This window comes from Podarcis filfolensis (genome assembly GCF_964270895.1).
Source record: "Podarcis filfolensis genome assembly, chromosome: 7".
Classification (NCBI taxonomy): domain Eukaryota; kingdom Metazoa; phylum Chordata; class Lepidosauria; order Squamata; family Lacertidae; genus Podarcis; species Podarcis filfolensis.
Genome location: NC_139603.1, coordinates 48471440 through 48491099, shown reverse-complemented (window position 1 = coordinate 48491099; position 19660 = coordinate 48471440). Strand labels below are relative to the sequence as shown.

The following is a 19660-nucleotide window of genomic DNA, read 5'->3' as shown; positions in this document are numbered from 1 at the left end:
CAGTTCATGGCCTCTTTTTGAAAGTTATCTTCACAAGGGATCAGATTCAGAATTAACTGGAGTCTACATAGCTACCATGGTGATAGTGTTAGTACATCTCTCTGTACATATGTATCTTTACTTCAAAGACCAGAAGGACTGTATATCGTAGATAGTAGTGTTTAGCTTTGTCTTGTGGCTGGACACAATAAACCCTGTGCTGCTTTGATGTGGGTGGGAGAGAAGTTAGTCCCTTAACCAGAGACTCTGGAAGAAGCTATTCTGCTGGGAGTCGGAAATCTCTGAAGACTTCACTGGGGCTCCTCATACTCCACTGATACATCACACTAGTTGAGTGTTGTGAACTATCAACTGACTTTCACAAGTCACCAACATACAGTATATGTCAGATTTGCATTTGACCATTTAGACTTTACAAAGACATGTGCATCCAGTAGTTTTCTTCTCCTTACCATGCTTGAGATCTTTAAAATGCAAATCAGCCATTAGTATTGAATGTACTAATTTCATGCACTTTCTAAAACAGATTGAGAACCTTTGGCCCTCCAGATGTTACTGTACTCCAGCTCCCATCAGCCTCATGACCAATGATCAGGGATGAATGAAGTTGTGAAGGACCACAGGGTCCCCATGTGTTTATAAAACAGTAGTAATCTGAAAGCGAGCTAATATCATCTGCTTTTGCTCTTCTCCACCTCCTGTAGTTCTGGTTCTGCTGTTTGTTGTTTGGATGAAACGTCGTGATAAGGAACGTCAGGCCAAACAGCTGCTCATTGACCCTGAAGATGATGTAAGAGACAATATCCTGAAGTATGATGAAGAAGGTGGTGGAGAAGAAGACCAGGTGAGAAATGGGCTCATAGTTACTAATAGCACAATGAGAAAACAGCTGGAAACTGGGATGGGTTGGGGGGTATAGAAAGTCTTGGAAATAATCCAGAAAAGTCTTTGTGTGCATATACTGAGACCAGCAACAAGATTTGTTCTGGACCCAAATATTGACATTTCTTCCCAATACTTTCCCACTATCCAAAACCGGGGCTCTCAACTTATTTCAGATTCATTCCAGATGCAAGACAGAACATCACATTTTACACATTTCTATGTGTTTGGAAGCAGCAACCCAGAGCATCAAAAGAGGCTAATTCTTTCCTTTGTAAGGAGAAGGCAGGGTTATTGATTGCTTCCATGAGCTTTCCCCAACTTCTATTTGATCCTTCTGGAGGCAGACATAATCATTAAATAACAATTAAAGTTGGCTGCAGAACACTTGGGAGTACTAAATGGGGATAATAAGCTCACTTCACCTCCTATCCTTCACTAGTATAATCACAGGCAAAGGTGCTTGTTTTCAGAGATGGTACAGAGCCATGAAAACCACATGGGAAGATGGTCACTAGGAGAAATGATGCTTTTTGCCTTTAAATTGAGGCTTCTACCAGCACTTAGTATATAATGTGTGTGCTGAATGACAAATCTGAAAATGAGTCATAGCAGTGGGAGGAAGCCAGCTTTTCCTTCTCTCATTCTCTTCCACTGAGCATCTCTAGCAAATAATGATACATCTGTAGCAAATAATAGATACCAAAGGACTTATAAACTCATGGTGTTTGGTCCATGATCCCATCAATGTTATGGGTCAGGTTCTGGGTTGAAAAGTGTTCAGTTTTGCTTTATACTAGGCTACGTGTAGCAGCCTTAGATAATGGAATAGTTCACTTCGGAGTGAAGAACATAGCGTTGAAGTCTATATCCTATCAGAGACCATTGGATGCTTTAATATCTACATATCATATTTGCCCTTAAGATTAAATCTGAATAGTTCTTTTGGAGAAGTATTAGTGTAAAATATAAAAGGGGGAAAACTTAATGGAGCTTGTGCAGTTAAATAAAAGCAGAGACGAAGAGTGAGTATTTTAATTACTGAAAGCTGTCCATTAAGGTTCACGCTTCAGTTCTCAAAACATTTAGACCACAACAGATATTTTTTAGGGTAAAATAATTGGCTATACGCAGTTTTAGAAATGTGATTTCTTTTTGTTTTCTGAGCATTGCAACAAAATCCTTAAGAGTAAAAAAAAATTCTGTGTGAAATGTATAACAGTGTACTAAACAGAAATATTTTTAATTTTCTTTGTTTAACTTTTCACTATGTGACCCTGTACCTATAAGTAGATGAATTTTAATAATTTTATCAGTATGAATTTCAGCTGGTGCATCTCCCCAAAAGTGTCAGCCCTGTCAAGAAGCTTTGCTAAAGACACTACATATTACAGCATTAAAAAACACCACACGCAAACATTCACTATATATGTGGTGCAGTGGTTACTTTCAGGAAGTGCCAGTAGTCTAGAAAGAAAGTTTCATCCACCAAAGGCATGGGTAGGCAAACTAAGGCCCGGGGGCCAGATCCAGCCCAATCACCTTCTAAATCCAGCCCTGAGACGGTCCGGGAATCAGTGTGTTTTTACATGAGTAGAATGGGTGCTTTTATTTAAAATGCATCTCTGGGCTATTTGTGGGGCATAGGAATTCAATTCTTTTTCTCTTTTCCCCCCAAAATATAGTCTGGCCCCCCACAAGGTCTGAGGGACAGTGGCCGGCCCCCTGCTGACCCCTGGTCTATGCCATCTGCCTTGGCAAGAAGCATAGTGCTGAAAGATATCTGATCTGCCAGGGTTTTCACACAAAAGGCCCACAGAGGCCATTGTGGATGACGCAGGCTTCCCTCTTGGAGAAAAGGCCTTGATGCTGCTGGGAAACCAGGGTCAATACATGGAAGGCCACAGAGCGTCAGTCATGTTACCAGCCTTGGGCAGAAAGAGAGAGACTGACCATTTGGCTTTTGAGTTATCAAAAGGACCAGCAAGGCACCTAAAAGCTAAAGGGAAGAGAATTCAGGCAGTACAAAAACAGCACAGATCAAAATTCAAGACATGGGATGACTTGGGACCCTTTCCTTCATTTTCTGCTAGGGAGAAAGTATCATTCTCTACAATTGTTCTCAGCTTCTAAGAGCTCTGGCCCAGGCCCTGCATGCCACCTCCGTGGTTTATATTGGGGCACAAAACATTATTGGCATCCTTCTTCACATTGTGCAAGCAGGGCTCTCCATGCACAGGTTGTCACCTTATTTAGAGAGGCAAAAGAGTGTCTGCAACTGTGCTCACTTGTCAGAAGCATTAAGCAGTTTTTCACAGGGACAGCTGATCTCAGGGTAATCAGAGTTAGCACTGCAGGAACCACCTCCATTCAATACATTCTGCAAAGTACACCTAGATGGATTCATTATTTTGAGCCATTGAGTATGTATCCTATCTTCTTGAGAGCCACATGAGAGTCTTTCAGGCATAATCCCTTGGAGTTCCAACACAACCTTAGGAGTCCCAATACTCCCTTCCTTTCTGTGGCTCTAAAACAGGCATAGGCAAACTCCGGCCCTCCAAGTGTTTGGGACTACAGTTCCCATCATCCCTGCCCACTGGTCCTGTTAGCTAGGGATGATGGGAGTTGTAGTCCCAAACATCTGGAGGGCTGGAGTTTGCCCATGCCTGCTCGACACTGACACCAGAGGTATGTAACCTGGTGCCCTCCATCATTCTGAGCTGCCATCATTACTAACCATTGGCCATGCTTGGCTGAGGCTGATGGGAGTTGTAGTTCATAACATCTGGAGGGCATCAGGTTGCCTATCCCAGGTCTAGGCCATTATGAAAGCTGGTCACTCAGAATGATGCCCTTCTTGGAAAATCAGCTTACCACAGTTTCACTTCAAAAGGACCTCAACCTCTTCCAGAGCTTTCACCAAAATGTTTTCACCTGCTACGTTTATAACTCCGGTTACTTTTATCACAACAAGCAAGAAATAGTATATATTAATTAAACTAGGAGGAGAGATTTGACCATTTGTAAATTCTTAGTTAATACATTGCAGAACGTTTCTCATCCTATTTACTCTGCACTGTCTCATTTGACACAGCGATCCTTTCTGGGATGTGGGGTGGTATGGGCCAGCCTGCTATGCAAAACAAAGCACAAGAGTCATAATGTTTTACCAAGATCTACCTTATGCCTGGGGGTTGTGCCTTTTCTCTCCTGAGAACTGAGAAGGATGTGGCAGTTGTTAAATACCTTATTTGCTTCTTTGGATCCACTTGTAGTGAAAAAGATAAACAGGATAAGGATGTGGATTTATATGTTTGGTTTTTCCTAATCCTTACCCTGTGCTGACACATACTGAAGGTAAAATAATGAAATCTAGAACATCTCCTAAATGCAGCCCCAGATATTTAATAATCCCTTCAGAGGACCTAGCATTTCTAGAACCATCTATTTTTAATTAAAATGGTGGCTGAATATTAGATGGGCGCTTTCGCCTGAAGATTATTTGTGGTCGCACAGGATGTCATCCAGTTTGGTGTTGATGAAAAGCTATCCTGACAGTTCCTCTCCATCTTACATCTAAAAGGTAGTCTACACAAACAGCAGATGACATGGTAATTCATGGACTTTATGACCTTGCATTGCATGTGATATATCACATGGCTGAATGCTTTCCCATTTTTTTTTTAAAAACCCACAAACTTTTGGTTGGATTACAATTCACATCATACCTAACCATTACCAGTGTTGGTTGGAGCTGATGGAACATGTCGTCCAAAAGCATCTACAGGACTTTGCCATTCTCCAAATGTGTTATCCAGAACTGCACAGTTCTGTCCCTGTTTGTGTTTCAGAATGAATATGTCTAGCATTTTATTTGTGTTACAGAGGAGTCAATATTGGCAACTTTCTGCATATATTAAATAGGTATTTTACTAGGCAAATTGTTTAGTCACAGATGAATGCTACTTCTGAATCTGTTTCGCAGTAGAAAATGGATGAGGTGTAGCACAAAGCAGCCAACTGGAATGACATTGTAAATGGAGACAGGGACACTATGGAGGCAATAAGCATTCTGTTTTACTCTAAATGGATGTGTGTGAGAGATGAAAATAAATTCAAGATACATTCTGAATTGGTTTTATAATTCTCAATATATGCATTCATTTGTAGGAATGGAATTTCCCTTGCTAAATTCTCAAAACATTGTGATTGCCTATTACTTTCACAGGACTATGACTTAAGTCAGCTCCAGCAACCAGACACTATAGAACCAGATGCCATCAAACCTGTCGGAATAAGACGACTTGATGAAAGACCTATCCATGCAGAACCTCAATATCCGGTCAGATCAGCAGCTCCTCATCCTGGGGACATTGGAGACTTCATTAACGAGGTAAAATAAGGAGAGGAGGAGAAACAAAGATTCATTTTAGCACCTATTAGACACCATCTGTGCAGACAATGAATAATAGCTTTTACATTTGAAGAATAATATTTTTTTAAAAAAAGTTGCTTATACAATGAAAATTATCTGGTTTGGTAGACATAAATATGGTTCTTTTTAAGCACATGGAAATTTAATTAAATCATTCAAACTGAAAAAGGGAAATGCATCAATTAACTTTTGTGTGCTGATATTAATTACATTCATAATATGTTATCAGTCTTAACCACAATATATCCAAGAGGGATTATTCACTGGGTTCCACATAATAAATAGACTAGCAAAGTGATAGCTTAGCCTACATTCATGTATTAATTCCAATTCATAACACAGGAAGTTCATTTTTATTTTCCTCACACATCACCCTTTGAATTCCAAAAACAGGAAATTCAGTACTTCTACAAAGACCAAAAGTTCCATCAAATAAGATTAATGTGAAGATAGCAAAATTAATGTTACATAAATGCTTCAAACACTTGCCTTGCTGTGGAGCTTTAAGTGCCTTTGTGCATTAATACATAGCCAGGATATATCTCTATTCAGGCAATGCTGTGTAGGATTACCAGTGTTTCTTGTGCTTTTTATGTTACTTTTGCCATTGACCAAATTTTATGGTGTGTGTAAATGCCTACTTGAATGCGATTTGAGGAACTAGGCTTTGATCTGTTCTTTGTGCATAGTGCTTTGGAAACTATAATAATATTGAACAGAAGAAGTAATCTGAATATAAATTAAAACATAAAAATGTTGGGTGGTCATAGACATTGCCCTGCATTTCTGTTATTGAATACATGAATAAGCAACATAACATTGAATAAGAACTTTAATGCAAATGAAAGCAAATACTGTAGGAAATCAACATAAATATGAAGAAGTTTTAAGTATAAGATCACAGTTAGGTAGTCTTGTGTTGGTTTTATGTCACTTATTCTTGAAAACTGGGCTACAAAAGTAGCCCATTGCCAAGGTGTGCCTTTGATTAAACAAAATGACTGGGTGATTAGGCAATATGATGCTGCTGTTACCAGAATTTAGTTCCCATCAGCTGTGTGCATATGGCTACACCCCTGACCTCCATGGTGCCAATCAAGTACTTCAGCAAACTTGCTCTGCCAATTAGAAGACCTCGGCACCTGCCAGGATTTCCTGGGTCCAACTCAAGCACACTCGGTTACTCCTGTTCACCCAGGCTTCAGCTCATGACAGAATGGAGATAAACCTTTCTGGTGATGGGAAATCTCATCACTGAAGTGCTACTGACATGACCATGGTGCTGGGCTTTCCTGGCCATGTCCCAGAGGAGTTTTTTGTGTGTGACAGGCTAAAATCTCCTGTCTCTGGTAGGGATGCAATGTGATCCTTGATACTGGTTCCAATAGCGATTCAACACATTTGCACTTCACAAATTTTAACTATTCCCAAGCCAGTACCTTAACTTTTTGAAAATAACATTGCTTACGTCTTTAATGACATTTCAAATCAGGCTGAAAATTCATTGAGCCACTTCACCCCCTGGAGTTACTGGTCTTTGTCATTAATGTTAGTTGGATTTATACATAAAATGCTTTTTGTTTGAGGAGAGTCCTTCCCAGAAGTGTAAATCACACTGACTTTGAAGATGCACTGGTGATAAATGGGTTGTGGTGGTGATGAAGATAAAATGAATCTTATAGGGGTGCTGCCTGGGGCAGGGACAGGCTTGGGGTGGGATTTTCCCCCACCCCCAGCCCACCAAATAGATCACTTAGTTCTAGAATGGGACAAATTTCAGGGCACTGTGTTTATGATTCCCCACAACTCAACACATCCCCCCAAAAATCCATTTCACATTGTTCAAGGCATAGCTTGTAGGGTGTGCTAATGATTCTGCACACACTGCGCAACCCACACACACACTTTGTCCAGAAAAAAAATAAGCAGTTTGCATTATTAATTCAGGCCCCAGTACAAACAAGGTGATAGAAAAATTAACTGATCATTTTATAAGAAATAATAAAATGTTATTATAAAAGTAGATACATCAAGCTCACCTTTTAACGTTCACAAAATACAAGTCATGCCCATTTTTTGGTTACATTAATAAATACCATAAATTTTCATTAAGATGTAAACAGTGACTATGCTTTCTGTGTGTGTTTGGCTAAGTCACAGGGAGCAAAAAATGTGTGAGAGGAGGGTCAACAACAAAACAATGAACGTTAATGGTGGTTAATGGCTAACATAATCACCTCAACAGTGAATCAGTGAGACAGAAGGTAAAGTGAATACACATTTCAGCAGCACTTAGTTAGCAGACATGGGACGCGGGTGGCGCTGTGGGTAAAACCTCAGCGCCTAGGACTTGCCGATCGCATGGTCGGCGGTTCGAATCCCTGCAGCGGGGTGCGCTCCCGTCGTTCGGTCCCAGTGCCTGCCAATCTAGCAGTTCGAAAGCACCCCCGGGTGCAAGTAGATAAATAGGGACCGCTTACCAGTGGGAAGGTAAACGGCGTTTCCGTGTGCTGCGCTGGCTTGCCAGATGCAGCTTGTCACGCTGGCCACGTGACCCAGAAGTGTCTGCGGACAGCGCTGGCTCCTGGCGTCTAGAGTGAGATGAGCGCACAACCCTAGAGTCTGTCAAGACTGGCCCGTACGGGCAGGGGTATCTTTACCTTTTTAAGATCAAATGCTGAGGAAGAGGGATGCTGGCTAAATCATATTGGAACAAATGTGTCATATTAAAAAACCATGATGTTAGGGAAGGTCACTGCAAGCAAGTCTACAAAGAGAGCAGGCAAGCAGACTGGGCATTTCCTCACAGATATAAAATTAAACTACAGAGAACCAGGTGCACTGCATACAGGTGCTTTAAGAGCAAAGAGCTGGATGTGATTCAAAAGAGTTTAGCTAGATTTTGGGATTTTAGATGCATGTTCTCTACCTCCCAGACTGCAAATGGGAAATCCAATCACCCTACCTGTATATTTTTGACAGTATAAAATAGAACTTCGTGTCACTCATAGCAACTGAAGTAGACAGCTCAAATTATTCAATTGTTCTTCATTTCCAAATTATATTCTGCATTTAGGTATGAAATGTAAAGCCTTTAGGCTGTATATTGAAGATTGTTCTGGTTACAACAAAGTAAAAAACCTATTTCTCAAATGGTTATTTGCCAATTTTTTTACTTTATGGATCAGATTTTATGAAAAATTAAGCTGTCCTTTTTCAGTGCTCCAGTGTTAAATCTAGGTACCAATTTATACTGTTTAGAATATGAAATGCTTGTTTTGCTGTAAATGCAAATTTGAGGCAACTTCAGCAGAGTCTCTGTAAAACTGCCTTTCAGAGGCCTCTTCTCCACCAGACAGTTTGCACATTAAGTGCAGCCTCTGGAACATTGAATTTTTCATTGCAGTTTTATCCTATAAACTCTATAGCACCAGCAGTTTTATATCATCATCTGCTAGCGGTAGATGCTGAACTAAGAGAATCTAACTCCCAGCTTGAAAGGACTTAAGAAGATTGCTCTGTCCGTTGTTGATGTAGATGGCTGACACACAACAGTGCTCTTGCTACCTTAGAAAAGATACATTTGCCTGCTGAAGCTTTAAACGCCCATTCTAGAGCCAGGTAAGCTGGCTTTACTGGTAGTGATGGCAGCAGGACTGAAATGAGACCTTGCACTCCAGGCCAGCACAGCGGTGCTTATTCACAAGGTTGCTATCATGCAGTCTTCCCCAACCTGATGCCCTTTGATGTGATTTAAATTACAAGTTCTACAGACCCCCAGAATGATGTAGCTTGCAGCTGATGGGAACTGTAGTAAAAATGTTCTGTAAGTCACGAGGTTGGAGGCTGCTATAATGCTTTTCAGAATTCTTAGCAGTTTGCATTTGTGATTTGCTTTCAAAAACAAATGTGCCAGAGAGGTTGGCCTCTCTGTTTGCTTTTGGAGCTTTAGCCAGATGACCTTGCCTGCTTCTCAGTTTGTGCCTTACAAACGTGAGTTCTCCCTTGGTTGACGTTGCTTCAGTTTATATGGGGGGTGGGGAATCAGGAACAATAGATCCAGAAAAAAATGCATATAATTGCACTGTGTTAAACAGCATAAACTAATGAATTAGATCCAGATGTTTCAAGTTGATATCATCCATATGGCATTATACAAATGTAGGGCTATTTATTTGCCAGCGCCTTTCATCTAGACTCACAGAAAGTGGATGGCTATTCCTATCTGTGCAGATAGAGATGGTCTTCTGTGTCTACTGCATTTTCTTCACATAAATGCCAGTGATTACAGGAGCTGGGGGAGGGGGTGGGAGGCAACTAACAGAGGCTCTTTCCAACACTTCAATCAGTGCTAGGACTGCTGCTGACCCAGCCTGCTTCCCCCTGAGCTCATCTTCTCACATCTGCTGCTGGTGCTGAACCCACACAATAGCACCAGCCTGTCAATTTTTTGCTCCTGTGCATGTCTTTGGATGCAGCATTTGATCAGGTTCATTTGAATCCCTGGGCGTGCCCGTTACGACTGTTTGACAGTTTCATTTAATAGGTGACCATGGGAGCTTCGCACGCTGAGTTTGCAATATTTGATAGGTTTTGCTTGATCTTTAGATCCAGGCTGCTTGAATTAGCATAATTTGAGAGCTGCCGGGATTTGTGCTTGTGTTACTGATGTTGGCTGGCGTATCTGTCGCTGTGTTTACATGATCAAAAGCAAAGGGTTTCGCATTACCTGGTGACACTTCCAGCTGTTCACAAACTTGTTAATACCTGCAGTTGTTTCCCTTCCGCCTTCCTCCTCTTCTTCGTAATACAATTTTTATTGAATTTCCCAATTCTTACAAATTGACTTCAAATTAAATAGTTACATTGTTTCGTGGATTGACTTCCCACCCACACCGCCAGTGTTTTTGTTCAAACCATTTTCTGCAGCATTATATATCAAGCTCTTATCTGTTACAGAAATCCCTCTAATGCAATTCTTCTGCTGCTCCTATTTCGAATCCTGCCCGCAATTTCATTTGACCGTAGTGATTTTTCAGATAGTCCAAAAAAGGCCTCCATTCTCCTCTTCTTCATCAAGGGGGGGCAGCCAAGTTCAGGGAAATGGCATTTTCCCTGGTGGTCCCATTTCCCTTCAAATGCAGGTGTAGAGATGACCTAGGGGTGCTATCCTCACTTCATTATTTCCCCTCCTTTCTGTCTTTCGTTACAGGGACTTAAAGCAGCAGACAATGACCCTACAGCCCCTCCTTACGACTCCCTTCTAGTCTTTGACTACGAGGGCAGTGGCTCCACAGCTGGGTCACTGAGCTCCCTCAACTCTTCGAGTAGTGGTGGTGAGCAAGACTATGACTACCTAAACGATTGGGGCCCACGTTTCAAGAAACTTGCCGATATGTACGGAGGAGGCGATGACTGAACACGACGAGCGGAGGAGGCGATGGCTGGATGTTGCGTTTGGACAAGTACAAACCTTTCCACTGGTATTCCCAACAAGCGTACAGAAGCTAGGCTTTAACTTTGTAGTCTACTAGCACAAGTGCTTGCTGAAGGCTTTGGCATAGGCTGCAAACCTATTTGGGCTCACTGGGAATATCAGTCATCCAATGCTGTTTGGAAAAAAAAAAGGAAAACAAACAATTGAGCTCAGTTACACTTGAATTTTACAGTACAGAAGCACTGGGATTTTATGTGCCTTTTTGTACCTTTTTCAGATTGGAATTAGTTTTATGTTTAAGGCTTTAAATGGTACTGATTTATGAAAAGATGAGACAAACCACATTGGGGTGGGGAGAAAGTTCAATCACCAATATGCTTCAACATGCTTTTGTTACATTGCATTGCTTTTATTAAAATAAGGAAATTGGAAAAAGAAAAAAAAAACCTCATGGGGAAATTTTGTTATTTGGGGGAGGGGGGAGAAGGCCATGAAAATGAAAAAAAAATGTACAATACTTCTAGTTTTAGATGATAGGGTTTTTCACTAAAATTCTAAAACTTATGCAGCTGGTTGCAAATAAAGGGAGTTTTCATATCACCAGTTTGTAGCAGAACTGATTTTCTTTTCTTATGATAGAATGTTAGACACATTTTGGTCTTAATCCATATACACATTTTTTTAAGCATTTTACAATACTTTTTTTCCCACTTCACTGTAAAAAAATGGTATGTGTACATAATGTTTTATTGGCATAGTCTATGGAGAAGTGCGGAGACTTCCGAACATGTGTATGTATTATTTGGACTATGGATTCAGGTTTTTGCATGTTTATATCTTTCGTTATGGATAAAGTATTTACAAACAGGTTGCAAACAAGTGACATTGATTCAATTGTTGAGCTGTAGTTAGAGTACTCAAGGTTTGGGTTTTTTTTATTATTTTGTTTTCGTTTTTATTTGTTTGGGGAGGGAGAAAAGTTCTTAGCACAAATGTTTTACATAATTTGTACCAAAAACAAGCAAACAAAATGAAGACAGAGAGATAAAACTCAAGGGATAGCCTGATACTGGTGGCTAAAGCAATTACACAGTATGTTAAAAAGAGCTTTTAAACCAGAGAGACGTCTGACAACAGCTTTGCCTCTGTATTATGTACCAGAATATAAATGATACACCCCTGACCCCAATGTTCTGAATAAAATGCTAATTTTGGATCTTGTGACTGGATTGAACTTCTTTCCACTTGAAGAGCATGAATTGGAATTTTTTAAAAAAAAAATCAGGAAACACTAACAGAAAAGCCTTAACATTTCATTCAGAAGGCTAGCAAAAATATTTTAATACTTCCTTGTCTTTTGATCCAGCAAATCCCCTTGTTGAAGTGAGGACACCAATCAACAGACAGAGGGGTCACATCATGACAAGGTCTTCCCCTTATTTACTACAGTGAGGGAGCATTTCTGCACAGAAACTTTTGCGAGCACCAAGATGTCTCTGTCATTGCATTGAGTAGGGAAGCATGCATCTCTGAGCAGATGAGGTACTGAGCTATGGGTACAGTGATGTGAAGACTAGGCCACATCTCTTACAGGAGCCCCATTGGGATGAATGTGAATTGTATATAAAAACGCAGGTGCATGGTATCGTGGGAGCTAAAACTTGGGTGTAAAGCCCAAAGGGAGGATTCCATGAAAGTGGGAAACTGAAAATTTTGGCAGGCCTCCTTGAATTCTAACATATTGTTGGTGAATGCAACAGATACAATATGATAATGGAATGACTTTGGGAAGTGGGAATTAGTGTGCCAGTCAGTAGGTCTATGTCGGAGGGTAGTGGGGGTGGTGAAGGATCCAGCTTGTGGACAGATCCTGAATGTTGCCACCCTGCCATTCAGTTGGTGTCACCATGACATCAGGTAACTTAAAAGGAAAGAATCAAGGTTGATCTTCCCATTGTTACTTTTCCTCCTTTGTTGTCATGACATGGTTGGAAGCTCCCCCTTCTCTTTTGCAGCTTGCCTGAGTGCAGGCACCAGTTCAACCAAGCCATGTCTGCAAAGGCCCAGTTGGGCCTTGCATTCAGCATTGAATTGAAATTCATCACCCAATGCAAACCCAAGTGGGAACTCACTGGTAAAGCGGATCCAAGCAGAGCCTGCATTGGGCCCCATATTAGAAAATGCTGAATGGTACCCAATGGGGAGCACATTCTAATGGAGGGGTCGGCAAGGTTTATCTCGCCTGGGCCGGTTCTCACCCATGGAGATCCCTCCATGGCCCGGATTGCGCGTGAGCGCGCGCGCCCGTGATTTTCATTGTCTGCGTAGATGTGATTTCCGGTGCCGCAGAAGCAAGTCCCCATGCTGCGCTATGCCAGTTTAGCACAGTGCGCGGGGACTCGCCGAGTGGGAGGCTCGTAGGCCGGTTAAACAACCCCCATGGGCAGCTTGTGGCCCATGGGCCTGAGGTTGCCTACCCCTGTTCTAATGCTCCTGATCATTCTTTTGCAGCTGCAGCTTTACGTGTCTCATACCTGACTTCAGATGTGGGGAACATGGGCATGGCTGGGGGGGGGGGCGGGAACAACCCTGTGGGTCCAATTAAAGCCCCTGGCAGAACTAATTTGGCTTCACGCTGGACATTCCCATGCCTGGTCTAAGCTACAGATTTGGGAAAGGTTTATGACTTCATTTTAATTCGCTATTATTGGAGGCTCATTTTCTCTTCAGCTCTTGTCAGTTATATTACTAGAAATAGTGGATTTAATTGGACTTAATTTCTCTAGTTTCCCTTCAGTTCAGAATTACAGGAGAAAATGTGGTTTTAAAATAGAATTCTTTATTAACCTATTTGTATCCCAGCCCTATAAATGGATCATTGGGGTCTTCCTCAGTTGTATTGCATTAATGACAATTACTCACAAGGCCTACATAGCTGTGGGGCAGCAGAGCTTCCATTTGTGTGTGTATATGTGCCTACATGTGTGGGTGTCCGTGTGCATGTGATAGATATTTAATTTCTAGTAGGTCTGAATGCCTCTAATCTTTTTTAAAAAAATGTTTATTTTGAAGTAAGCAGCACTGAGTTCTGAATGAATTATTCCAAATATGCTGAATATTGCAGACAGAAGTTGAGGAAAGTATTCTTGGTTTGATGAAAAAGGCTAATCATATATAAGTGAAGTATGAAGTGGGGTGGTGAAGGTACAGTTTAAAGCAAGAGATTGAAAATAGAATTGCACATGGGCAAGAGAGGAGAGCCATGATAGTGGAAGGAATTGGCTTTAATAAATGCAAATTATACAGGGAGATGATAGATCGCTTCGTAAATTGTGCAAGTGTGTGGTGCGTTTGCAAATTTGTGCAGAAATGTGTTTTGCAGTAATGGTTCCTTTTATTGCTGCTTTTTCTAAATAGCAACAAAATGGGATTGTCACCAAAAAAGCAGTATCTGCATTGGGTGGGAAAGAAAACACGCACACAGAAAAAGACTTTACCATCCATTAAATACCTTGTAAATGGAATAGAATTGATCCCAAGGATGTGTGTAATCACATTATGATTTCCTAATTTTTATGAATGTACGGGTGGAGAGTGAACATTATTCAGTGACTACTCATTGGATTAGAAAATATGGACAGGATAGACAGCAGATTTAGGAAGTGTTAATGTGGTAGGTAAATAAGCAAGCAAGTGGTCCACCTGGAATGAAAAAAATGCTCTGAAACGGTTATAGAGTAAGGTGTTAGTTCCTGCACCTTTATCCAAAATTTACCACCTCATTAAATTAATGTTTTCAACACCAAAAGATTGGGTAGGAGATCAATCAAGAAAGGGAGTTACATTAAGGAGTCTCAGAGCATTCAATAATAAGCTGCAACATAGCCCTGATTCACGCATATCTGCATATCACTTGATTTCTTTAAATCCGAGTTCTGTGCATTCGGCGATGTGAGATGATGTGGAAGCTCAGTGGTGATAGGTCTGTGATGACCCTTACACAAACTACAGATCTTAACAGTTACCAAGTTATTAACAAATGTGAGCTCTTTCAGAATTAACTAAAAGTACTGCAGATAGTAGATGCTTCATGTTAAATAAAGTGGATTCGGTGAAGTCTACCAAAACATTGCTACTGTGGACGATTTTATTTGTTTCACTGAGACTTGAGGAAGATGTGCTAAAACATGCTAGGGTTATCCAGTAACAGTGTTTGGTGAGGCACCAACATTTGTCTCCTGCTAATGTTTTGTTTGTTTGGCGGGCAGTGGGGGGAATCCAGGAAAGAAATGTTTTAGTTTTCATCTTCCAGGAACCAATGCATTGATTTGTTTCTGTTTTCCCCATAGCATGGGGAGGAATTGGAGAACACCTACTTCTACTGTAAGTTTTCCTGAATCTGTGGGGGGTACTTCATAGGCATAGAGGGTATTTTACAGGAGACTTGACCATCCTGTTTTTGGACTGAGCCATGCAGGGAAAGATGAAGGGCTGAACCACTCCTACCCACTTCCACAGTATTATCTTACCACCTGCCTCAAAACAGATGACATACACAGTCACTGCAAAGGAGTGTGCCAAATGAGCATTGTGAATGGTGGCTGCTGGGAAGCAAATCTAGATCTGCCACATCTCTGCTAATAGGGGCTTAGCTCTGAAGCTAACTGCCTCTCGCAAAGAGAAGTATTAAAATGTTCCATCTTCAGCTGCTCTGTATGTGCGCACACAGCTGCATGCACACATGCTCCGTTCCTTTGTCTTTCCTTATCTTCAGTCTGCTTTATAAAAGGTTTATAGTCTCCTTTAAATTTTTAAATGGAAATATGTTTAATTTAAAGTTGAGATTGCATCAGTTTGGGAGAAGGACAAGCTGCTCTAATTGTGAACGAAAGCACTTTAGACAGCTGCTTCAGGTTATTATTTTCATGTTTCGGTTCCACTGCTGCAGTGTTGCGTTTTGATTAAAGACATCTGAAATCCAGCCTACTCTTGCGCAGGAGGCTCCTCTGTTTATAACCAAAGATCCAAAAGGCTTCTCCTTTGTAAAAAGGGAAAAGCACCAAAGAACGCCACGTCGTCTAAGAAATGTGTTGCTGGTTTTCTTTATTGGTTGTCAAACCTGTCAGGTGAGAAGAGTAACAGATGAGCAAGCAACAATACATTCAAAAGAGTGCTTCCAGTCCCACCGTCTCAGTTGCATGCTTTCGCACTAAACTGGAAATGTGGAAAATGAGGCAAAGCACGAATCTTGACAAATTGGGTAGCCTTTTCTCCAGATTGGAAAAATTGCTCTTGCTATGTAGGCTGGATGGCAAGTGGAATTAGCCCATCAGTAAAGCATGAAAGAGGATAGGACTGCATGTCCTAACTGCATGTGATGCTAAATGTGCTGCTGCCAATCATGCCATGGCTTTCATTTATTTAATAACAAGTGGCAGTGGGGGACCCTAATTTTTACCAGGACCACATAATGCAAAGTGGGAGGCTTTTCTCTTCCTGCTCCAGCTCAAGGAAAATCCCCTTCTCCCACATGGTAATTAGTGATGGGGAAAGTGATCCCATTAGGAGTGGACCCCCCACTTGCTAACACTAATTGCTGTGGGAATTTCTGCAGTAATCAGAGAAGGGGAGAGTTAAACCTTACCTCATTGCATATTGCTGATCTGATAAACATGGAGAGGGGAAACTGGCTGTTAAGTAAGCAAAAACCCTGATTCTGACAGTGGCACATTTAGAATTGAATGTTGTTCAGTGTTTAGTGACTGCACAAATGTATTATAAAAAGCATTCAAAGTTCTGTATCGCTTTGGGATACAGACTCCTCTCACTTCCTGAGAGACATTCAAAGTATACTGCACCAAAGTAGCCATCAAATAAAAGTACAATTTGTGTGTGGTGTCCTGTAACTCTTCCCAAATCTAAGTGATCTCACTGAATAACATCATAAATCCATACCTGTGATACAATTAATGTGTTGTTGTATAAATATTTATTATCAGAAGCAATGACTTGGTCACTTTTGTTGCACCAAGTACCCTGGTTTGACAAAAGCATGAAGCAATCCAGCCAAATGGGTATAAATAAATTTGATGATGATGATGATGATGGCAAGACCAACCATCCTCTAGGCCAGTGATGCCCCACCAGAGTGGCAGTGACCTAAAGAAGAACTTCTTACTGGTCCTAGTAGCTGTCACTCACTTTTATAGCTACAGGTGCTGGGACCTTTTTCCATGGGAAGCATGTACACCACTGAGCTATGGGTCAACCTATAATGCTTCTTCATAGGTCACAATAATTAGATTATGTCTGAAACCTCTAATTTGCGGTTCTCCTTTTATCAATGATCTGGCCCAAAGTTAGAGGCAGTGTTGCATTGCACTGGATGGTGGCAACACAATACTGGAACCAGATAGGCAGATGGCCATTGCGTAGCCCACTGTTTCCATAGTTTCAGCTATCACAGGCTTGTTAGTAGGATGAGGGTGAAAGTTTATTAGTCCCCCTCCCCATTTGTTTTGGCATTTTTATCATGGCTTCTTACTGCTGTTTGGATTTATTCACCAGAAGATTCTACATTGCTAGCTCTTCCACATGGAATGTAAGACAGCTTGCTATCTAGATTTATCAGGCTTCAATAAAATCATGTTAACAGATAACCAGTTAGTATGTGTTGCATGCTCAGTAGATTTAAGAGATGCCCATAGGGCTAAGCAATGATAGTAGTCCTTGGTGTATAGAAAACCTTGCGGGGAATGAAGCAAGCCAAATCCCTGGGATAGCTCAGTTGGTAGAGCATGAGACTCTTAATCTCAGGGTCATGGGTTTGATCCTTATGTTGAGCAAAAATACTCCTGCATTGCAGGGGGTTGGACTAGAAGACCCTTGTGGTCCCTTCCAATTCTACAAAATTCATCCACCTGACAAATTTAGCAAACAGCACCCCCATTGCCTTTCTATCCACCCATCATCTCTCTGCCTATCTCACCTGATGGCTTTGAATGGGGCTTCTCTTCGTAGTCCTTGAAAGACTTCTTTGTCAATGAAAGTAGCTATAGCTTAATAAGCAAAGAGTGCTTCGGTCAGGTGGATTTCATTTTTGATCCTTTCGCTTTTTGTGAAGGTCTCGGTTCAGCAAGGACTCTAATGCATCTGTCAAATTCCCACCAAAAGAAATGTCTTTCGTTCCTCAAGTTGATGAATTGAGGCTCGAATCTAGAGTTGTTCTTTGATCTGCTGAAGATGGTGAATAGATTCACATGACAATTACTGCCAGAATTAATCTTATGGTCTCTCAAAAGCTGCTAGCCCGATTATTCCTTTTCCCTGCTATATTCAGGTCCCTCTTCAGTTCTCCAAACTCTGTATGTGCTAATTTCCACCACCATTTATTTACATATTATGTGACAGAGGACATTTATGGATGCTGATGGGAAGAGCATTAACTAAAGCCATCATTTTTTACCCACTTGCCAGAGCCTAAGGAAGATGACCATGCACTCTTCCCAAGCAGTTCTAATGGTCCCTCCAGCAGCATAATATAGAGAAAGAGAGTACCTGTTTAGAAAGTAGTATATCTGCTGTGCACAAAATCACATATATCCCTGGGAAAGGTGGCATTCATATTTGCCCGTACCTATTATGTATTTATTCCAAATACTCTTCATACTGATCAGAATCAAGAACTGCATCCTCAGATCTTCATGATCTTCTATCTTCTCTTGTCAGAAGTTGCTTCTTCAAAAACATTTCACCATAGCTAATGAGTTATCTTTCCCCTAACTTGGAAGGAGACCTGATTTCATTCACACCTACCTTCTTACAAAGTAAGAACCTTCCACATAATGTGTTCCACCTGAACTCACCCAGCAGGCCTGTTCAAGCAGGAACACTTATTTGCAGGAACAAGGAAACCTGTGTGGTGTCCAGAAAGGAGGAAGTGGCTGCCAAAAAACTTGTCAGTCATACACCTTGGGAAGCTTTGAGAAATCAGTATAGAAGAAAGCATAGAACAGGCTTCTCATACAGCATCCCAGCTGCCAGCCTTGTGGTTGAGAAGGATGAATTCTCCCTACAAGGTGCACTTGACTGAACATGCCCAATGGTTCTCCTTCCTGTGTTGTGCTTCTGCCTCTCTATTGTTCCACAGAGAAGATTCACCCCCTACTGTCTAGTTTGGGGGCACTTCCCAACGGAAAAGAGTACCAGTATTAAACTTGATTTCAGTCACAGACCAGCATAAGATAAAACATATGGATAAACTGAGCACATAAGACTTAAAACAGGTAAGGGATAAAAACTAGTAATTAAAAGGTGATTATATCATACATTAAAAAGATAGAAACAAGGACAAATGGTTAAAAGCGACTGTAAGGGAGGGAGTGTGAAGCAGCACAGGACTTGCATTTTGGGCCTAGTTTGTGGCGAAAACCACCCTTCAACAAATATCCATCATGGCAGCACAAAATCTAGCAACTGAGTATGTAACATCTGGGTTTTCATTTTGAAGTAGCAGGGAAGTATAAAGCTGTTCTATGTGACCTGGGAATTTTTGTAGTATAGGCAAGATGAACCTAGCTCGTATATCTGTATAGTATTGGCAGTGAAAAGGACAAGTTCTGTTGTTTCCAGTTGCCCAGAGCCACACGGGCATTTCCTCTCCTCATTCGGTGTTTTCCTACAGTGGCCTTCCTGGATAGATGAAGGGAGGGCATGGCAGCGGGCCAGAGTGAAAGCCCTTCGCTGTTTTGGATTTTCAGGGTTGGTTATATACAGTGGCGCTGTGGTTTAAACCACTGTGCCGCTTGGACTTGCCAATAGGAAAGTTGGCAGTCCGAGGCCCCGTGACGGGGTGAGCTCCCATTGTTTGGTCCCAGCTCCTGCCAACCTAGCAGTTTGAAAGC

The 19660-nt window shown here is 41.3% G+C and overlaps 1 protein-coding gene across 4 annotated transcripts in view; it reads left to right on the top strand.

Moving 5' to 3' along the window:
• CDH2 (cadherin 2) overlaps positions 1 to 11973 on the top strand; it is a 127519-nt gene extending 115546 nt beyond the window's left edge. For 3 of the 4 annotated variants that reach the window (XM_083622903.1, XM_083622904.1, XM_083622902.1), the window contains exons 14-16: positions 705 to 844; positions 5114 to 5278; positions 10533 to 11973. In XM_083622903.1, coding sequence (XP_083479029.1) covers positions 705 to 844; positions 5114 to 5278; positions 10533 to 10739 — 512 coding nt within the window. In that variant the 3' untranslated portion in view covers positions 10740 to 11973. Of the gene's footprint in view, positions 1 to 704; positions 845 to 5113; positions 7637 to 7989 lie in introns of all 4 variants that reach the window. The other variant, XR_014550262.1, reaches the window with a different exon arrangement.
• Positions 11974 to 19660: the final 7687 nt, after the last annotated feature.